The following is a 22,564-nucleotide window of genomic DNA, read 5'->3' as shown; positions in this document are numbered from 1 at the left end:
AGCTTGGGGCAGCTGCCGCCAAGGCGCGGTGGGGAAAGACAACCGTGTAACACCTGCCTGCCTAAAGAAGAACAGGGGGCCCGCGCAGTCATTTGGGCTCTGCTGACGCCTCAGCTAAAAACGTAATCATACAGACCTGTAAATAGGAATGATTACTCTGTTTTCGGTATGCAAACAAATGAAATGTTTACATATGTATGACATGTCCAACTGTACAGACCATTAAAATATTTTATGAATAAAGTATATTTTGAAATAAAAAAAATTTAAAACTATCACAAACCCATTCACTTTGATCGGAGAATCATTTACACCTCAATCAGTAATCAGGTGCCTTGTTCAGCCCAGAGACGAGGAGCTCAGTCATCAAATCCAGATTTGGCAGGAGCTATGGGGAACCGGCAGGTGGTATAACTGGGGAACCCCCGATCTCGAAGTGGGGGTCGGATTCAGCAAGAGGTTCGGCCAGAGTGTGGAGAATCAACCCCAGCCAGTCGCAGTGAGTCACAGACCGTAACCATCATGGTCTCAGGAAAAGGAAGAGGCAAAGAAAACGATAGTCTCGTCCACCAATCTCCACATACCGATAAGAAGCGACCGGAGAGCTGAGAGACAGACCGGGGCAGTGCCAATGATTAGATTCCCTACATTGTGGGAACAGGCCCTACAGCCCAACAAGTCTACACCGACCCCCTGAAGAGTAACCCATCCAGACCCATTTCCCTCTGGCTAATGTACCTAACAGTACAGGCAATTTAGCATGGCCAATTCACCTGACCTGCACATCTTTGGACTGTGGGAAGAAACCGGGGCACCCAGAGGAAACCCACGCAGACACAGGGAGAATGTGCAAACTCCACACAGAGGCTGGAATCGAACCCTGGACCCTGGCACTGTGAGGCAGCAATGCTAACCACTGAGCCACCATGCCGTCCATACCATGATGTCCAGAACTGTCTGAGCCAACTGAAGTCACTTCAGGGGGGTCACTGAGACTCTCTGTCCCAGCTCAGTTAGATAGGATTGGAAGGGTAGGCTTTGGGGCTGATGGTACAGGGCACCCCCCTGAGGGAGGGAGGCAGGATAGGACCCCGGGATTAGCATTTTCTCTGTCTCTCTCTCCTTTTCCCTGACACCCAGTGATTAACAGCTCTCTGTAATTTTAAACTAGTCAGAGATGCAAGCGTTAACTGGATTGCTAGCGAGCTGTCAGATAAGTCTCACTTGGCTTGATCCGTAACATTGGGTTTCTTGAAATATTCATTTTCTTTTTCAGTTATTGTATATATTTTCAATTTCGGGAGAAAGTGAGGACTGTAGATGCTGGAGAGTCAGAGTCGAAGAGTGTGGTGCTGGAAAAGCGCAGCAGGTCGGGCAGCATCCGAGGAGCTACAGAATCGACATTTCGGGCATAAGCCCTTCATCAGGATGCTGCCTGACCTGTTGTACTTTTCCAGCACCACACTCTTGACTCATCAGGACAGGACACAAGGATGTCAAAACATCAAAGGGAACAACAACTTACACTGCACGAGACACCTGTTTACTTTGCTTTCATGCTTTATAAATTCATCAGTAGAGCAAAGTTTTGTTTGTTTTAATAAAATCAAGAGTTTGCTTTTCCCTTGAAGCATCTGCCTCCTATGTTTTCCACCACACCACACCTCACTACATACGCCCAGGGTCTGGACCAGGGAGCTGGTGTACCAAAAAAGCACCCAGCACTCCCTACTCTTACCAAACGTTTTCTGGAACTTCAAACACACAACATCCACCGATAGACCCTTCATCCACAGCATGAATTAGCTCCTGTAGGAACTCCAGTAGATTGGTCAGACATGATTTCTCTGTCTGAAAAACCATATCGACTCTGCCTGATTACCTTAAGTTGAGCCAAGTGCCCTGTTAAAATTTTTAATAACTCGATGGTGGATGTTAAGCAAACCGGCCTGTAGTTTCCTAGTTTCTATCTCCCTCCCATCTTGAATAAAGGAGTTTCATTCACTATCTTGCGATCCAATGGGCTCCTCCCTGAATCAAGGGGCTCCTCCCTGAATCAAGGGGCTTTGGAAAATGGAAACCAATGTAGCACCGATCTCACTGGCCCCTTCCTCAAGGCCCTAGAACGAAATTCATCAAGAATCGGACACCTTGCGGCTCACAGCTCCAACCGTTGGCTCAGTACCACCTCCTCCGGGTGACTGACTTTTCTGACTTCCTCCCTCCTTCCATTTCTTGATTTATTGCCCATTCTAGAACGGTACTGTCCAGGGAAAGCTGATGGAAAATACCTCTTCAATTTCTCTGCCCTCTCATCATATTCCATTATTAATTCCCCAGTCTCACCTTCTATAGGAGCAATGCCCACTTTGTTAACACTTATCTCCTTTAAATATTTACAGAAACTCTCACTATCTGCTTTTAGATTTCTGGCTAGCTTTCTCTCACATTCTAAATTCTCTCTCTTTATTAATATTTGGGCCATTTTTTGATTTTTTTTTGCCTTCTGTCAAATCTTCTGACCTGTCATTCCACAATTATATCCTTTTTCTTTCAGTTTGATACTCCCTTTCACATTTCTAGTTAATTCGGGATTACATGGTGAAGAGGGAGGCTACTTGTCCCACTGGCTCTTTGTTGTGAGTGAGAACCTTTCTGTCATAGCCATACACAATTCTCCAGTTTCAGATGACAATCTCATTCCCTTCTCCAGTGTATATTAAGCTGTGATCCACGGGGTGTTCGGTTCCTGATGAATTTCATTCTAGGCCCTTATGGAAGGATCCAGTGAGATCGATGATACATTGGTTTCCATTTTCCAAAGCTGTGTACAGTATTCCAATGTGGTCTCACCGAAGTTTGATTCCATGTCCCTATAGATTTACCAACTTGATTCCTGGGAATGGCAGGACTGATGTAGGAGGAGACATTGAGTCAGTTTGGATTGTATTCCCTGGAGTTTTGAGGAATGAGGGGTGATCTCAAAGAAACCTATTAAATTCTAACAGGTCTAGACAGATTAGATGCAGGAAGAATGCTCCCGATGGTGGGGAAGGTCAGAACAGGGCTTAACAGTTTAAGGATAAGGGAGATACCTTTTAGGACTGAGGTGAAGATACCCAGAGAGTGGTGAGTGTGTGGAAATCACCATCACTGAAAATGGCTGAGATCAAAGCATTGTCTGTTTTCATGAAGGGATGTGGAGGTGCCGGTGTTGGACTGGGGTGGACACAGTCAGCAGTCACACGACATCAGGTTATAGTCGGACAGACTAATTCAACATCAGCAGCTTTCGGAGCCGAGCCTCTCGGCGCGCCTTCACCTGATGAAGGAGCAGCGCTCCGACAGCTTGTCGCTCCAAATGAACCTGTTGGACTATAACCTGGTGTCGTGTGACTTCTGATCATTTTCAGGAAGGAGGTAGGATAGAGTTCGTAAAGCTGAGAGGATCAAAGAAATAGATGGGGAGGGTGAGATGAGGGTATTGAGCTCGATGATCAGCATTACAGTATGCTTGAGGGGCTGAATGGCCTATTCCTGCTCCTATCTTCTATATTCCGAACTTTCAGTTCAATCATGGAGAAAGCTCACTGTGTTGCAGCATCGCAGTGAGACTTCTTCCCCTGTCACTGCACTGTAATCTCCTACCTACAGCATAAACTGTACTGGGTCTTCCAATCAGCATTCTGTACATAAAAGCAAATTACTGTGGATACTGGAATCTGACAACAAAAGAGAAAATGCTGGAAAATCTCAGCAGGTCTGGCAGCAGCTAGAAGGAGAGAAAAGAGCTGACGTTTCGAGTCTAACTGACCCTTTGTCAAAGTATAAGCTTTGACAAAAGGTCAGTTAGACTCGAAACAGCTCTTTTCTTTCCTTACAGATGCTGCCAGACCTGCTGAGATTTTCCAGCATTTTCTCTTTTGGTTTCAGCATTCTGTACATGTGTAATCATAGAATCCCTACAGTCTGGGAACAGGCCATTTGGCCCAACACCGACCCTCTGAAGAGTAACCCACCCAGACCAATTCACTGACTAATGTACCTAACCTACACACCCCTGAACACTATGGACAATTGAGCACTGCCAATTCACCCTGACCTGCACATCTTTGGACTGTGGGAGGAAACTGGAGCACTCGGAGGAAACCCACACAGACACGGGGAGAATGTGCGAACTCCACACAGACAGTCGCCTGAGGCTGGAATCAAACCCGGGTCTCTGGTGCTGGGAGGCAGCAGTGCTAACCACTGAGCCACCCTAAGTTGTGAAGGGGAGACAAAAAGATGGGTTCAGTGAGTGGGAACTGACAACATTGGAACGATCAACGAGAAGTGTGGAAGGGTTGTAGCAGCGTCCTGATGTTAGAGGGGTGCCTTTATTCCAGTCAGAGGTGTGCGTTTGGCTAACATAATCAATCCCACTTCACACATTGCGGGGCCTACCCAGTTTGTAGAAGAGCAGAAGCCTGTACTCACATCAGCTGCTGCCTCATCCTGAGAGATGGTGTAAACCCCAAACAGACCAGAGTCTTGGTAGCACACATTGAAGGCAGAGGCCTGGAGGGGAAGGGAACAAATGAATAGAAAGAAACTTGCATTTATATAGCACCTTTCACACCACCCCAGGACGCCTCAAAGCACTTTACAACCAACCGTGTTCTTCTCCTTCTGCAGAGTAGTCACCTGACAAGTGCCCCCACCCCTAGTGACGAGACGTGGTAACTCACGGTGAAGGGCTGCGCCGTGCTCTTGCTTATGGCCCGGGTTAAGGTGCTGGTCATCCCGCTTCCTCTCTTGACGTGGGGTCCCACCCCCAGCACCTGCTGCAGCGCGGTAAACGCCAGGGACTCCTGTGAGCTCACAGCCTCACCCTCACAGACCACGGCGGCGTGCACCAGCGGCTCAGAGGTGCCTTCGCGGTGCTCACCTGGAACGAGACATGAAAGTAAACGCTTGGCATCGTTATCACTGACTCACCAACCTGGGACTGCCATAGATGGGGGCACCTGTGACATTGTGGGGGAGGGGGGTTGAATTTAAATTGTGCAGGGGGGTATTCTATTCCTGCTCGTTGATGGAGGAATGGTTCTTAATAGTGTGGTTGGGTGGGCAGCTATTTGACTGCAGGGAGCATCACAGCCAAGTCAAATCCAGCCCTGAACAAACCCTCCACTCCCTGGTGAGTGTGGGGAGGGAGAATGTAGGTACATGGGCTGGGCAGGTGTGGTATTTTACCAGCCCCCATGCCTCCCCAGCTCTAAACCACACCCCGCCTGAGGTAGCTAACAGCCAGCGGGCAGTGTTCCTCCCGAGGCTGGACAGCAGGATACCGAGAGTGGATTTCAGGAGCACGTTTTGTCGAGTCAACCAGGAGGGGCCCTGTCGAATGTCAGGGAGTCCGGTAACACTGATGGGCAAGACCACCAGAAACAACGCTGGGGCAAGGGACGCTGTGGAAGGACAAAGTAATGCTCACAGCGATTTCCGTCCCCGAACGAATGGTGCAGCCAGGGTCAGCACAAACTCTCAGGACCAACTTGAACATTGACAGGGACTAATGGACAGGTATTCCAAAGAGATGCAAGAGAAGGTGTATGGGGCCGAATGGCCTTCTGTGCTGCATCCATCACTGATGAGGCCAAACATTGCACAACACCAGATTATAGTCCAACGGGTTTGTTTGAAAACACTAGCTTTCAGGGTGCTGCTTCCTCATCAGGTAGCTAGTGTTTTCAAATAAACCCATTGGACTATAATCTGGTCATAAAGTGTGGTGCTGGATTTGCACAGTCAGTCAGGCAGCATCTGAGGAGCAGTAGAGTCGACTTTTCAAGCAGAAGCCCTTCATCAGAAATGCTGTGCGATGTTTGACCTTGTCCAACCCAGTCCCAACACTGGCAACTGCACATCATGATGAGGCCAACAGCTTGGTCAAAGCCTTTAAGGAGAGTCTTAATGAAGGAGACACTGAGGTTAAAGAGATGGAAGGGGTTGAAGGAGGGAGTTCAAGAATTTCGACTCCAGATGGTTATCGATGGTGAGAACAATGAAGATAGGGAGGATACACGAGGCTGAATTGTGAAGGTGCAAGGATCTGGTTAGGTGATGGGGCTGGATGGGATTGGCGACACAGAGAGGTGAGAGGTTGCCAAGGGATTGATGACAGGATGTTGCTGCATTGACAGCAAGTATCGGCCAGCGAGGACTGAGGGAAATGGGCAAACCAGACAGACCTCAGTCTGGGTTTGGGCAACGTGAGCTGATGTTTACGGAGGGTGGAAACTGGAGAGTATTGGGATAGCCTGGTAAAGGAGGATTGGGCGAGGGCTTCAGCAGCTGACAAGCTGAGCCAGCCGGCATCACCAAATTAACGTCTGGGAACATTCGTAAAAACATGAGGAACAGAGCAAGAGGGGCCTGAGTCTACAAAACCATTGGGAAAGTGTATCAGGTGCTGAAAGCAGGGCTCAGGGAGGTGAATCATTCCCTGGTCACCATCACCAACGTCCAGGAAATGAACTGAAGCCAGTTCTCGGCCTGTCTGTTCCAGGCTCCGCTTACCTCCTCCATACAGGGCCTTAGGCCCAGCCTGACCATAGCCAGACGCCTTGCCAAACAGTTGCTGAGCTGCCTTTGTTAGCTGGCTGAGAGTCATCCCTAAAGGTACAGATAAAAAAACATTCCAGTCAACAAAAGATGGGGGAGTGAGGTACAAATCACCGGGGAACTATAACGTAGGACAAATAAACCCTTCAGGATGGGGTACAGGCTGACAGTGATTGAGCACGGTCTCAGACCAGCCTCGTTACGTCACCTCATCGAACACCCAGTTCAAAAACAGCCCGCTTCCTCCATTTTGAAACTGATTACATTTATCAGCAGGCAGCCCTCAGTTTCACCCTCCAACCAATAGGAACAGTGGGGGTGGAGCTATGAATGTATCACCGAGTTAGTCATCCCGGAGATCCAGGGTTCAAATCCCACTAGGGCAGCGAGAGGTGATGGGACTAAACTCACTGAACAAAACTCTGGAATTGAAACAATTGTTAATGGGAATTTAGATCCTACCTGGTTCACTAATGTCCTTTAAAGAACTCATTGAATGCTTACAATTCAGGCCATTCAGCCCATCAGGTCCACACTGATCCTCCAAGGAGCATCCCACCCTATCCCTGTAATCATGCATTTCCCATGGCTAACCCACCTAGCCTGCACATCCCTGGACACTATGGACAACTTAGCACGGCCAATCCACCCTAATAGGTACATCTTTGGATTGTGACAGGAGAATGTACAAACCCCACACAGACAGTCGCCCGAGGCTGGAATCGAACCCAGGTCCCTGGTGCTGTGAGGCAGCAGCGCTAACCACTGAGCCACCGTACCACCCTAACCTGTATCCTTAGCTGGCAGGGAGAAGACACAGGATAATCCAACCCTGAGTTCAGGACTTTTGGAGCCTAGTTCTGTAAAAACTAGTCTCAGGTTATGAGGTCAGCTACTTCCCTGAGATCTTGGCTCCCAGTCAGAGGAACAACATCTTATAGCGAGATCATTCTAAGTTGCAAAGAACACTGAGGCCAATTGTATTCAATCTCTATTCAATAGTACACTCCTCCTGGTACAGGTATCACTTAATCAGCATGATCAACAGCCTTTCTCCCCTAGCACTCCAACCATTGCCCCAATTGGAGCAAAAATGCTGCCCCCTCCACACGTCAGCTCTGACATAGAGTTATCTGGACTTGAAAGGTTGGCATGCTCTCTCCCCATGGATGCTGTCTGACCCGCTGTGATCTCCAGCATTTGTTGTTTAGAGCACAGATTCCAGCACCTGCAGTAATTTGCTCCCTCATTAATCTAACAAAGCCTTTCTAGCCCACAAGTAAGGCCAGTATATCTCTCCTTTGGTATGGTGACTGAAACTTTACACAGTACCCCAGGGCTGACCTCACTATGCTCTGTACAATTCCAACCAGGAGTTAGCTCACTCATACACAAACGTGCGTCAGGAGAAAGCGGCCTCATCTTTCGATAAGATCATGGACTCGATGTTTCGGTCTTGAACGCCTAGTTATAACTGCCAGCTAAAAACCTCTTCAGATCAGGAATCTTGCACTCTCTAGCTAAACCTCTTGAGTCTCTCTCGCCTATTAACTCGAAAGGAACTCAATATTTGCACTGCTTGGGAAAATACGAAGCATTTGTTCTTACAAAGGATGGTAAACTAATGCTTGTGTATAAAGTGTGCAAGGAGACAATAATCATCCTAGAGTAATTTCTTCAGAATGATTTCCCTGCCCCTTGATGAAAGTTGCATGGGACACCGCAGCACGACAGTGAATCTTCCACTGACGTTACCCCAGGGTTATCAGAGATCCCTATCGCTCAGATACCTACTGCCTGACGCAGCACTGTGACGTATTACATTAAACACAGGCTCCCTGTTTAGAATTATTACACATATTTACCTATTCCCACTATTGCCATCTGTCCAACACAGAAATGCTTCTTCACATATTTATGTAGCTGCAGAAGGGAGATAAGATATACAAACATTATAGGAATACGTATATTTAGAAAGAAAACACTATAACTCCAACCAAACAGCAGCAATGAAAGCTGGTGTCAGACTGGATGGGTTAGACTAAACGACTCCGAATGGAGAGGTAACCCAGTCACAGTTGTGTGGCTCAAAGGGCCAGTCTTTGAGGTCTTCCTGCCCAAGTTAAATGTGGGTTCATTCATCGGACCCTCCTGAAGCCTCAAATGCATGTATATCGAGTCTTGTACAAGTAAGAGATTTTGGGTTTTGTTTGTTGGATCGAGTCAAACTCCTATGTTTGTTTGTTTCTTCATATGTTACTGAACTGCATCAGTGACTATGTATCATAGAATCCCGACAGTGTGGAAACAGGCCATTCGGCCCATTGTCAGAGGGAAACTGGGATGGGTGTCCGAAACTGGCTTTTCACGCTTCCTGCAATGGTTCAATTCCCTGACATTCTGAGCCCTTTGCTTCTTTATTTCAAAAATATACTTTATTCATAAAAATATCGTTATCAATGGGATTGCACGGTGGCTGCGTAATTATTTGCATCAGGCACTCCCCCACAGTGATGAATTCCCCACTGTCACTGGTCTTTAGCGAATGAAGTTTAGTATTGTTGATATACTCTCTTCCCCAGTCTTCCATCGGGCAGAAGGTACAAAAGTTTGGAAATATGTGCAGGTAGATAACCCTTTATCCGAAAGTTGCTGGTAGATAGGATAGTGAGGAAGGCATTTGGTATTCTTTCCTTGATTGGTCAGAGTATTGAGTACAGGAGTTGGGAGGTCATGTTGCGGCTATACAGGACATTGGCTAGGCCACAGTTGGAATATTGTGTGCAATTCTGGTCTCCTTCCTATCGGAAAGATGTTGTGAAACTTGAAAGAGTTCAGAAAAAATTTACAAGGATGTTGCCAGGGTTGGAGGATTTGAGCTACAGGGAGAGGCTGAACAGGCTCTGCCAGAGGATGTGGTGGAGGCTGGTACAATTGCAACATTTAAGAGGCATTTGGATGGGTATATGAACAGGAAGGGTTTGGAGGGATATGGACCGGGTGCTGACAGGTGGAACTAGATTGGGTTGGGATATCTGGTCGGCATGGACAGGTTGGACCGAAGGGTCGGTTTCCACGCTGTACATCTCTATGACTCTATAAATCCGAAAAGCTCCGAAATCCGAAGGCTTTTGCATGAAGTGTTTTTCTCATTATCAAGGTCGTTTTGGCATGCAAACAGTTAACCCAACTCCACACCTACTCGATGCGTGTCACTCAGGTGCGACGTGTGGGGGCGTGGCCTGGCGTTGGCAGCCTCAATTCTGTTTCAGGGCCTGGTTTACTCACAGTAAGTCTGTTCTTTGAGAAGATTTTTAAAAAGTTCGCCATCAAACTGTCACTTAATCTGAAATTCAAAAAGTTCTGAATTCCAAAATCCAGCTGGTCCCAAGCATTTCAGATAAGGGATTGTGCACCTGTACCGACAGATTCCAGAACAGCTTCTTCCCGGCTGTTAACAGGTTTATGAACGGACCTCTCATATATTGGAGTGATCTCTCTCTGCACCTTCTCTGTAGCTGTAACACTATATTCCACATTCTGTTCTATTACCCTGATATACTTACGTAAGGTATGATTTGTCAGGTTAGGACGCAAAACAATAATTTTCACTGCATCTCGGTACATGACAATAATAAATCAAATCAAATCAAAAAGAAAGAGCCGTGCTATTGATGACTTCCATGTTGTCTCCATCAGGAGAGAGGGAGAAAGCGAAGACCACAGATGCTGGAGATCTGAGTCAAGAGGGTGGTGCTAGAAAAGCACAGCAGGTCGGGCAGCATCCGAGGAGCAGGAGAATCGATTTTCCGGGCATAAGCCCTTCATCAGGATTCTGCCTGACCTGTTGTGCTTTTCCAGCACCACACTCTTGACTCATCAGGACAGGCACAAGGATGTCAAAACATCAAAGGGAACTACAACTTACACTGCACGAGACACCTGTTTACTTTGCTTCTCATGCTTTATAAATTATTGTTCCCTTTGAAATTTGGCACTCTTGTGACTCTGTCCTGAAGAGTGCAGAATGAAAAGGTTCCTCAGCAGGAATTTCCTATTTGTTTTGAACAGCCCTTACGCCCTGCCTTATCCTCAGTGACTGTTTATAAAAAGTTGCTTTCCGAATTCCTGACTGGGTTTCTAATAGGCAAAAAACAATGACTGCAGATGCTGGAAACCAGATTCTGGATCAGTGGTGCTGGAAAAGCACAGCAGTGGAATTCTAATAGTAATGCTCTGGAGACTGGGGGTCCCTTTCAAACGGAAGCTTCCCAGCATTTCCTGCACAGCCTGAGACTTTGTTTAACTGCTCCCCAGGGAAACCAAAGGTCATAAAGGATCAGCAGGGTCATCAAGGTCAGACTCTGACAATTTATTGGGTGCATACGGTTTCAGAAAATAACAAGCTTTTGTTCTTACAAAGAATGGTTAAACCAGCCTCAGATAAAGGCAGTCATTCTGCAGTAAACATAGGGAATGCTGGAGAGGCTTACAGAGGAAAAACAGACTTAACATTTCGAGACCAATCCAACTCATTATCAGTTCTGAGGTAGAGTCATACCGGCCTGGAAACGTTCATTCTGTTTCTCCCTCCGCACATGCTGGCAGACCTGCTGAGTTTCTCCAGCACTCTCTGTGTTTCTTTGCAAGCTCCTGCATCTGTGTGATATTGCCTTTAGGAGAGTCATCCTGGGGTCATGAGAAGCTTCCCCCGTGCACACTGACCCAGGGTTCAGACAGATGCTGGGCACTGCATAGATCATCAGAGGAAGGTCTATTATCAGGATTAGGTGGGAGTTGAAAAATGTGTGGTGCTGGAAAAGCACAGCCGGTCAGGCATCATCTGAGGAGCAGGATAATTGACGTTTCGGGCATAAGCCCTTCATCAGGAAGGTGGGGTGGGGAGAGAAGGGGGCTGAAGTGGGTTAGGTGGGAAGTATTTTCGAGACAGGGAGGGGCCAGGGAAACAAGGCCAGCAGTTTCTTGGTGAAGGACTAGGAGTTTGAGGGGAGAACAAAAACAGTTACTAACAAAGAGGGCAAAATATCAGGAATGAACCCCACACCACTCCAAACTGCCTCTTCGCCTCCATTCGAGAGGACAGCTTCAGGATCATTAAAGTGTTCGGATCTGCAACTTGTATCGGAGTAGGGATGTCTTGCTGCAGTTAGATAGAGCCTTGATGAGGCCACACCTTGGGTACAGTGTGCAGTTCTGGTCTCCTCGTCTGAGGAAGGATATTCTTGATATTGAGGGAATACAGCAAAGGTTCACCAGACTGATTCTCGGGATGGCAGGACTGATATATGAGGAAAGACTAGATCGACTGGGCTTGTATTCCATGGGATTTGGAAGTATGGGGTGGGGGGTGGGGGAGGTTCTCTCATATAAAACCCTGGTGGGGCTGGACAGGTTAGATGCGGGATAAAAGTTGGGGACGTCCAGAACGAGGAGTCACGGTCTAAGAATAAGGGGTAAGCCGTTCAGGACTGAGATGAGGAAGAATTCTCCCCCACAGGAAGCTGTTGGGGTCAGTTTGTTAGATATATTCAAGAGGGAGCGGGACGTGACCCATGCAGCTAGAGGGATCAAGGTGTATGGAGAGAAAGGGGGGGGATTGCATGATCAGCCATGATCGTATTGAATGGTGGTGCAGGTTCGAAGGGCCGAATGGCCTACTCCTGCATCTATTTTCCATGTTTCTCTGCCTCATGAACTAATGCATCATAACTAAACTGCTGCTTCTTTAACAAACTGAATAAACTACCTGAAAATTGCTTACAAATGGCTTCTTGGGGAACTGTGATCACAAATCCCGAGACTCTAGGGAGAGGTAGAACTAATGGGTGTAAACAAGTACACTCAGTACTTACTAAATACCAATAGCGTATCGGGGAGACGCAGTTTCAGGAGGGAGGGTCTCCCATTTCTGCTGGAGGTGGGGAGGAATTTCATCCCTCGGGCATGCGGTGTCTGTGGAATTCTCTTCCTCAGTAAGCACTGGAGACTGGGCCAGGGACTCTAGTCGAGGTGAGTGGACAGGTCGTCTATCATCTTATTGAATGGCGGAGCAGGGGTGAGGGGCTGAATGGTCTGATCTAATGATCTTAAACCAGGAAGCAGGAAGGAGATGTCAGAGTGCACATTTAGTGCAGGGGACCCTCTTTAAGACATAGAATTGAATTGAATTAGCGTTATTGTCATGAGCTCAGTGAAACGGTTTTAAGATTTCCCCTTGTGGATAAAGGTACCCAGGTACAGGGGTCAGGGGGTACAGGGTCAGCGTGTATGGGGTACAGGGTACAGGGTCGGGATGTAATTGGCTTAGATCGTACAAACTTTGAACTGGAGTAGGCCATTCGGCTCACGAGGCTTGTTCCATCACACAGTACAACCAAGGGGAGACCCTGACCCCACTTGTGCTGTGTCCCTCGGTATGCGGCCTACCAAAGACTGACAGCCTCCTGAAAGGAAAGTTATTTTCCCTCGCTGTGGGGAATCTAATCTAATCAAACTGCTTGCAATATAAGTCTCTCCTTCTTAATTTAAGGTGTCCCATATCACGAGGGTCTGGATTAAAGTTCACTACAAATTCAAGAGAAGAGGGAAACTGAATTCATCTCTGGAACCAACCAATGTTGCTCAGCAAGTGGGACCTCTGGTTAAAACCTTTGCTACGATTCAAGCTCCTGTTCAACATTCCTTGTTTTTTGACAGGTTTTCAAGCAAGGGTTTAAATCAAAAATCCTCACCAAAACATATGAAAATTACATGGATAACTTCCACGCTTCCCCTCGATAATCGAAACACAATTGTGGTTAGAATTTGTCAGCATTGGTCCCATTGGTGGGAAAGAGGAGAAGGGTTGGCCCATCGGGACTGGCCCACGTTGTGAAGTGACACTCGCTCCAGGATTGGGGAAGTCTGGGCAGAGGTGATGGAGAGTTCTGGTGTGGAGCCGTAATGGAAATGGGCACTCACCTGTTCACAGGTGAATTGACCCAGCATGAAGTCAGGACAGTAGAGGGAGTTGCACAGCGTGTTACGATAGGCAGCCGCGTGGAGGTTCTCCAACATTCCTGCCGTGAGAGTACAGACAGCGCATCATCTATCAAACTGAGCTCACGCCAGCAGTGAACACAGAGGCCTAACCTTCCAATCCTCCCTTCCCATGACAAAGCCACAGTGAACCAGCAGGGGGCAAAAGGGAGCGATGATCGCATAATGGCAATGTACTGTACTGGACGAATGATCCTAATGGGCCAGTGATATGAGCTCAAATCCTGCACCAGCAGCTGGAATTCATTCAACAAGTAAATCCAGAATGTAAAAAGACAAACTGGGATCTTATCCTCTGACTGCTTGTCTCGCTTCTATGGCCTTGGAGAGGGAGCACACAGTGTCCATCCATACCTTTAGAGAGGGGGATACCATGCTTTATTTCCAGCTCCACATTGATTTAGCCGCTCCCCACTTCTGTTAGTGTGCACTGTCCATAACAAGAGAATGTGAGGACTGCAGATGCTGGAGATTAGAGTCGAAGAGTGTGGTGCTGGAAAAGCATAGCAGGTCAGGTAGCATCTGAGGAGCAGGAGAATCGATGTTTCGGGCATAAGCCCTGGGGGAGGGGAGATGAGGAAACTGGTGAAATCCACATTGATCCTGTATGGTTGGAGGGTCCCAAGGCAGAAGATGAAGCATTCTTCCTCCAGGCATCAGGTGGTTAGAGTTTGGCGATGGAGGAGGCCCAGGATCTGCATGTCCTCGGTGGAATGGGAGGGGGAGTTAAAGTGATCGGCCACGGGGCGATGGGGTTTGTTGGTGCGGGTGTCCCAGGGATGTTCTCTGAAACGCTCCGCAAGTTGGCGTCCTGTCTCCCCGATGCAGAGGAGACCACATCAGGAGCAGCGGACACAGTAGGTGACATGTGTGGAGGTCCAGGTAAATCTCTGTCGGATATGGAAGGATCCTTTGTGGCCTTCAATAGAGGTGAGGGGGGAGGTGTGGGCGCAGGTTTTGCAATTCTTGCAGTGGCAGGGGTAGGTGCCAGGCGGGGAGGGTGGTTTGGTGGGGAATGTATACCTAATAAGGGAGTTGTGGAGGGAATGGTCTCTGTAGAACATAGATAAGGGTGGGGAGGGAAATATATCCCAAGTGGTGGGGTGTGTTTGAGGGTGGTGGAAGTGGCGGAGGACGATGTGATGTACACGGAGGGTTTTTGGAGCATATCAGAGCAGACTCAATGGGCTGAATGGCCTAATTCTGCCTCTATACCTTATGAACGGGAACTGAAAGGGGTCAGAAAATGATGGTTTTTAATGTTGTTGACAGACAGGGAGGAGGGGAACAGATGGAGAGGGTACCCGGAATAAGGAACAAGAGAGTGGTAATGATAATACAGGAGATATATAGATGCAAAACAGGTGTTAATAGTAGGTGTGAAAAGTAAAAAATAGGTTGGCTTTGCTGGGGCTCAGGTCAAGGCCAATTTGGGACGGGTAACAAATACTGGGTCTTGCCAGTGACGCCCACATCCCATTAAAAAAATAAACAAACAAACAAGAAAACTACACCTTGGTAATATTTCCTATTTGTGTCAACCTGAAGGCCAACATTGAAAGGTGGCTGTTTGGAGTTTGAGAATCTTTCAGCTCTCAAAGGTGGCCTGTTGTCATTCTGAACTATTCCAAACAGAAACACTGTAGCTCGCTGCCCAATCACTTTGACTCACTTCTCTGCAGCTGATGGTATGCTATCTCTTTCTCTACTTTCAGGCGATCTCTGATGCTGGCCACCTCCCAGGGTCGGAACTCAGGGGCTAAGACTATGGCGCTGAGGTACTCCATCAGGTCGTCACTGAGGGGTGGAAATTAACAGCAGCATCAGTTCCAGGGAGCTGGGTGTGCCGACATTCAATTCTCCCAACTTCAGACACAATATCTCACAATAGATCAGCTCCGATTCCTCAGGATTGTATGACTGGAAACCAATACCCTTGGGAGTTGGCAGTTTTTTTTTCAAAGTGTCAATATTCAGGTGGATGCCAGGAATGTGCCTGTCCGGCCAGCCACTGTATCCTCAGTCATGCTGAACTCTGCTGCTCAACCCCTGACCCAACTGCTTACTGACCTACATTAGCCCCCAGCTCTCTCTCCTCTCTGACCTACATTAGCCCCCAGCTTCCTCTCTCTCTCTCACCTACATTAGCTCCCAGCTCTCTCTCTCTGACCTACATTAGCTCCCAGCTCTCTCTCTCTGACCTACATTAGCTCCCAGCTCTCTCTCTCTGACCTACATTAGCTCCCAGCTCTCTCTCTCTGACCTACATTAGCTCCCAGCTCTCTCTCTCTGACCTACATTAGCTCCCAGCTCTCTCTCTCTGACCTACATTAGCTCCCAGCTCTCTCTCTCTGACCTACATTAGCTCCCAGCTCTCTCTCTCTGACCTACATTAGCTCCCAGCTCTCTCTCTCTGACCTACATTAGCTCCCAGCTCTCTCTCTCTGACCTACATTAGCTCCCAGCTCTCTCTCTCTGACCTACATTAGCTCCCAGCTCTCTCTCTCTGACCTACATTAGCTCCCAGCTCTCTCTCTCTGACCTACATTAGCTCCCAGCTCTCTCTCTCTGACCTACATTAGCTCCCAGCTCTCTCTCTCTGACCTACATTAGCTCCCAGCTCTCTCTCTCTGACCTACATTAGCTCCCAGCTCTCTCTCTCTGACCTACATTAGCTCCCAGCTCTCTCTCTCTGACCTACATTAGCTCCCAGCTCTCTCTCTCTGACCTACATTAGCTCCCAGCTCTCTCTCTCTGACCTACATTAGCTCCCAGCTCTCTCTCTCTGACCTACATTAGCTCCCAGCTCTCTCTCTCTGACCTACATTAGCTCCCAGCTCTCTCTCTCTGACCTACATTAGCTCCCAGCTCTCTCTCTCTGACCTACATTAGCTCCCAGCTCTCTCTCTCTGACCTACATTAGCTCCCAGCTCTCTCTCTCTGACCTACATTAGCTCCCAGCTCTCTCTCTCTGACCTACATTAGCTCCCAGCTCTCTCTCTCTGACCTACATTAGCTCCCAGCTCTCTCTCTCTGACCTACATTAGCTCCCAGCTCTCTCTCTCTGACCTACATTAGCTCCCAGCTCTCTCTCTCTGACCTACATTAGCTCCCAGCTCTCTCTCTCTGACCTACATTAGCTCCCAGCTCTCTCTCTCTGACCTACATTAGCTCCCAGCTCTCTCTCTCTGACCTACATTAGCTCCCAGCTCTCTCTCTCTGACCTACATTAGCTCCCAGCTCTCTCTCTCTGACCTACATTAGCTCCCAGCTCTCTCTCTCTGACCTACATTAGCTCCCAGCTCTCTCTCTCTGACCTACATTAGCTCCCAGCTCTCTCTCTCTGACCTACATTAGCTCCCAGCTCTCTCTCTCTGACCTACATTAGCTCCCAGCTCTCTCTCTTTCTGACCTACATTAGGCCCCAGCTCTCTCTCTCTCTCTGACCTACATTAGGCCCCAGCTCTCTCTCTCTATGACCTACATTAGGCCCCAGCTCTCTCTCTCTCTTCGACCTACATTAGGCCCCAGCTCTCTCTCTCTCTCTGACCTACATTCGGCCCCAGCTCTCTCTCTCTCTTCGACCTACATTAGGCCCCAGCTCTCTCTATCTGACCTACATTAGGCCCCAGCTCTCACTCTCTCTCTCTGTGCCCCACATTAGCTTCTGTATTTCTGGCCTCTTCCACATTCCTGATTTTCTTCACTTTATCCTTACTACTGAGCTGCCTCAATCCCAAGTTCTGAAATTTCATTCCTAAATCGCCCAAACTCTTACATATTTCTCTTCCTTTATAAAGCTCCTTTAAACCTGCATCATTGAGTAGGGTGTCATCCACAGCATACCTTTTTCTGTCACTCAATGCCAAACTTCCCATTCAACGCCACCGTGACATATTCATAAAACACCCACGGCCACTTCCATCTAGAAGGACAAGGGGCAGCAGATATGTGGGAACACCACCCCCTGCAAATTCCCCTCCAAGCCCCTCACCATCCTGACTTGGAAATATTTCGTGTTGCTGGGTCAAAATCCTGGAATTCTCTCCCGAAGGGCATTGTGGGTCAACCCAGAGCACATGGACTGCAGCGGTTCAAGAAGACAGCTCACCCCCACCTTCTCAAGAGGCAACTAGAGACCGGCCTGTCGATCATGGCAAAATGCCAGAGAAAAATATTTTTTAAAAGGGTACCTCATGAGGTTTTGCTACAAGGTCATGAACAGGACATTGGTTAGGCCACTGTTGGAATATCGCGTGTAATTCCGGTCTCATTCCTATTAGAAAGATGTTGTGAAACTTGAAAGGGTTCAGAAAAGATTTACAAGGATGTTGCCAGGGTTGGAGGATTTGAGCTACAGGGAGAGGCTGAACAGGCTGGGGCTGTTTTCCCTGGAGCGTCGGAGGCTGAGGGGTGACCTTATAGAAGTTGACAAAATTGAGAGGCATGGATAGGATAAATAGACAAAGTCTTTTCCCTGAGGCCGCGGAGTCCAGAACTAGAGGGTATAGGTTTAGGGTGAGAGGGGAAAGATATAAAAGGGACCTAAGGGGTAACCTTTTCACACAGAGGGTGGTACGTGTATGGAATGAGCTGCCAGAGGAAGTGGTGGAGGCTGGTACAATTGTAACATTTAAGAGGCATTTGGATGGGTACATGAATAGGAAGGGTTTGGAGGGACATGGGCCGGGTGCTGGCAGGTGGGACTAGGTTGGGTTGGGATATCTGGTCGGCATGGACGGGTTGGACTGAAGGGTCTGTTTCCGTGCTGTACATCTCTATGACTTTATTAAAGATGAATGTTGAACTCCACATTGAGAGCGTTATGTGAAGTTTTGGTCTCTTTATCTGAGGAAGGACGCTCTGGTGACGGAGGGAGCCAGCAAAGATCTCCCAGACTGATTCCTGGGATGGCAGGTCTGGAGCGTGGGTCGGTCAGGACTATATTCAGTGGAGTTTAGGAGAATGAGGGGAGACCTAGAAAGTTCTAATAGAATTAAACAGGATAAACACTGACTGGGGTGTCCAGACCCAGGGGTCACAGTCTAAGGATATGGGGTTGGCCATTTCCGACTGAGCTGAGGAGAAATGTTTTCACCCAGAGAGTGGGGATACCTGTGGAACTCTCTCCAACAGAAAGCAGTCAAGGCCAAACCATTGAATGTTTTCAAGAAGGTGGTAGACATTGCTCTTAGGGCTAAAGGCCTTGTTGGGGAGGAAGCAAGAAGAGGAGCCTGAGTTGGATGCGATGGTATAGAATGGTGGAGAAGGCTCGAAGGGCCGAATGGCCTACTCCTGCTCCTTTTTTTAATGATTTGGAGATGCCGGTGTTGGACTGGAGTGGACAAAGTTAAATATTCCACAACACCAGGTTATAGTCCCCTTGTTGGGGAGGAAGCAAGAAGAGGAGCCTGAGTTGGATGCGATGGTATAGAATGGTGGAGAAGGCTCGAAGGGCCGAATGGCCTACTCCTGCTCCTTTTTTTAAATGACTTGGAGATGCCGGTGTTGGACTGGGGTGGACAAAGTTAAAAATTCCACAACACCAGGTTATAGTCCAACAGGTTTAATTGGAAGCACACTAGCTTTCGGAGCGCGTTCTATCATCAGGTGGTTGTGGAGAATAAGATCGTAAGACACAGAATTTATAGTAAAAGTTACAGTATGATGTAACTGAAATTATACATTGAATCCCGGTCTGCTTCAATATATAATTTCAGTTACATCACACTGTGAACGTTTGCGATAAATTCTGTGTCTTATGATCTTATAATCACCTGATGAAGGAGCAGTGCTCCGAAAGCTAGTGCTTCCAAATAAACCTGTTGGATTGTAACCTGGCGTTGTGGGATTTTTAACCTTTCTTTGATGTTGTTGTTGCCTCTGAACAGCGGACTGACTGAAGGATAGTCCAGGGAGCAGGCAGAAAGCCCCCCATGTCCCAGATGGAGGGAGTGGGCAGGGTATGCTTGCTGGCTGTAATGGCACCAGGGTGGGACTCCTTACTCACATTGAGTCGCGCAGACATCCCACAGTGTACAGCATCAGGTCCCTTGTGGAAATCACCCTGAAGAAAGCACACAGTCAGAAATGTTAGTGCAACAGACAACCATCTAAATCATTCTGCTTCATCACCATGCCTTTATATTCCCTCAGTGTTCACAATGCTGGTGATAGACACCCAGGAATCAGCGGCACTCTCAACACCAGTGGCCATTGTTCCCCACGGTTGGTCTGTGGAAGGACCAACAAGCAAACACTAATGTTCATCTTGAAGCCCAGTCGGCAAATATTCAGAAAAGACTTCCTGCAAAATCAATATAGGTACCTGGACATGGACCAGAGAAGTGCGTGCTGGTCTGTATCACACACTCACACACTTCCCTCCCCCCGGCAGTTAGAGTCATAGCGATGTACAGCATGGAAACAGACCCTTTGGTCCAACTCATCCATGCTGACCAGATATCCCAACTTAATCTAGTCCTACCTGCCAGCACTTGGCCCATATCCCTCTAAACCTTCCTTATGCATGTTTCTGTCCAGATGCCTTTTAAATGTTGCAATTGTACCAGCCTCCACTTCTTCTGGCAGCTCATTCCATATACGTCCCATCCTCGGTGTGAAAAAGTTGCCCCTTAGGTCCCTTTTAAATCTTTCTCCTCTCACCCTAAACCTATGACCTCTAGTTTTGGAATCCCCGACCCTGGGGGAAAAAAGACTTGACTATTTACCTAATCCATACCCCTCATGATTTTATAAACCCCTTCAAGGTCACCGCTCAGCCTCCTGCTTTCCAGAGAAAAAGATCCTGGCCTATCCAGCTTCTCCTTGTAACTCAAACCTTCCATCCCTGGCAACGTCCTGGTAAACCTTTTCTGAACAGTCTCTTAACTTAATAACATCCTTCCTATAACAGGGTGACCAGAACTGCACACAGTACTCCAGGAGAGGACTCACCAACATCCTGCACAATCTCAACGCGACTTGCCAACTCTGTACCAGCCTCTTAATCACCAAACAAAGACAAGCACTTGTGCCTGTGTGAGGCTGTTGAAACGTTTAACATGGATGGGGAAACTTTAAAATTATGTGTAGAATTGCTGCAATAGCCAGAGGAAATGAACCAAAAGACAAATCCATAGGAGCAGTTTGGCCATGAGAGGTTAGGAAAGGAAGGGAGTGGAGCAGGTAAAATGTTAACTCCGCCAAGCAGCAATGGATGCTGGGTACACTGGCCAAATAAAACTCTGAAATCACAAGATCCACACACCAGACATACTGCAAACACAACAGTCAGGAGCTAATGAGATGAGCTTAATGTAAAAGGCAACAGTTATCCCAGACAGATAACAAACCTATCCATTAGACAACAGTTATCCCAGACAGATAACAAACCTATCCATTACACATACGTGGGCACAGACAGAATGGTACTGTGTCCTGCTACACAAAGAAACTAACAGTAGCTCGCCATCCGAATGACTGACTATGTTTCAAACTATTAATTGTGCCTCCCTGATGGCCAAAACTATAGAAAGTTCCAGGAACCCACCCAAAAGGGTATAAAAACAGGGTTCGCCCACAGACTAAACTTTCTTGGACCCTCTTGGACCTTCTGAGGAGACGAGCATTGCTAAAGGCAGAGCATCCACTGACCGTCCAGAGAGAGAGAGAGAGAGAGAGAGAGAGAGAGAGAAAGCAGCCACAGAGTCACTGCGTAAATCTGACATGAGGTTCGGGAAATATTGTAAGATAAAGGGGCTGAATGATATTGTTTTGTAGTAAAAGCTATTTTAACTTGTTTCCTAATAAAGTTGGGACTGTCTGGCATTGGTACTGACTTGTGTTCGTAGTGGTTTGATTGCTTCAGTATTGTGGGACACCTGGGCAAATCCATTCAGAACATTCTGATTAGAGTTATCTAACGTGTGTAAGGAGGAATTAGACAGTAGACAGGAGTATGGAAATCCCTACACTGCAGAAAGAGACCCTTTGACCCATCGGGTCAGCACCAATCCTCCAAAGGGCATTCCCCCCTGACCATGCAACCCTGCATTTCCCACGGCCAATCCACCCTAACCTTTCGGACTGTGGGAGGAAACCGGAGCACCCGGAGGAAACCCACGCAGACACGGGGAGAATGTGCAAACTCCACACAGAGAGTCGCCTGGGGCTGGAATTGAACCCGGGTCCCTGGCACTGTGAGGCAGCAGTGCTAACCACTGAGTCACTGTATGTAGATTAGTCTGATCTTAGAGTAGGATAAAAGGTTGGCACAACATCAAGGGCCGAAGGGCCTGTACTGTGCTATACTGTTCTAAGTTCTATTAGAACAGAATACAGAAGCACTTAACCTATCTAAAAACCCAACGGACTATCCCAACTTAATGATGTTGCTCCAAATACTTGCAACAATCCCCATAAACACCTCTTAGTACAAAAGGTAAAATCAAACACGGGGTCTCACAGGAGAGAGAGAGAGAGATGTCAGAGAGAGGGAGAGGATTAGCATGGAGATGCTTCTTTCATGGAGCAGTTTCTTAGACCAACAGTCACAAAACTCTACTGCTTGCTAACCAAACCAAACCAGACAAAATAAAACCAGCTGGGAGAACTGGCCATTCCCCTTTCATTGTACAAGTGTTTTTTTTTAAACTTGAAAGCCCTTTTTCCCTGAGACAGTATCTGTTAGTTATAATCAAAACTGGCTCTAAAACCCTTCAAACCCAAGGCCTTTCAGAATCGCTGTCTGAAATAAACCCAAGGATAACCATGTTAAAGCAGCAGCACTATTACAGGTTTACCAACACAATATACACAATACACACTATACAAAATATACACACAATACACACACAATATACACACTACACAACATTACACACACTATACACAC

At 47.6% G+C, this 22,564-nt stretch overlaps 1 protein-coding gene across 9 annotated transcripts in view; it reads right to left on the bottom strand.

The window, feature by feature from the left end:
* The window catches only part of LOC122542283 (cytochrome b-c1 complex subunit 2, mitochondrial-like), a 52,331-nt gene that overhangs the window by 14,890 nt on the left and 14,877 nt on the right, over nt 1–22,564 (bottom strand). For 6 of the 9 annotated variants that reach the window (XM_043679862.1, XM_043679861.1, XM_043679869.1 and 3 more), the window contains exons 5-11: nt 19,679–19,735; nt 15,341–15,465; nt 13,591–13,688; nt 8,475–8,532; nt 6,565–6,660; nt 4,731–4,930; nt 4,480–4,560 (exon numbers count right to left, since the gene is read on the bottom strand). In XM_043679862.1, the coding sequence (XP_043535797.1) occupies nt 4,480–4,560; nt 4,731–4,930; nt 6,565–6,660; nt 8,475–8,532; nt 13,591–13,688; nt 15,341–15,465; nt 19,679–19,735 (715 nt within the window). Of the gene's footprint in view, nt 1–4,479; nt 4,561–4,686; nt 4,931–6,564; nt 6,661–8,474; nt 8,533–13,590; nt 13,689–15,340; nt 15,466–19,678; nt 19,736–22,564 lie in introns of all 9 variants that reach the window. The other 3 variants (XM_043679863.1, XM_043679867.1, XM_043679868.1) reach the window with 1 other exon arrangement.

The sequence above is a fragment of the Chiloscyllium plagiosum genome, chromosome 39 (assembly GCF_004010195.1).
Source record: "Chiloscyllium plagiosum isolate BGI_BamShark_2017 chromosome 39, ASM401019v2, whole genome shotgun sequence".
Classification (NCBI taxonomy): domain Eukaryota; kingdom Metazoa; phylum Chordata; class Chondrichthyes; order Orectolobiformes; family Hemiscylliidae; genus Chiloscyllium; species Chiloscyllium plagiosum.
This window is presented reverse-complemented; position numbering and strand designations above follow the sequence as displayed.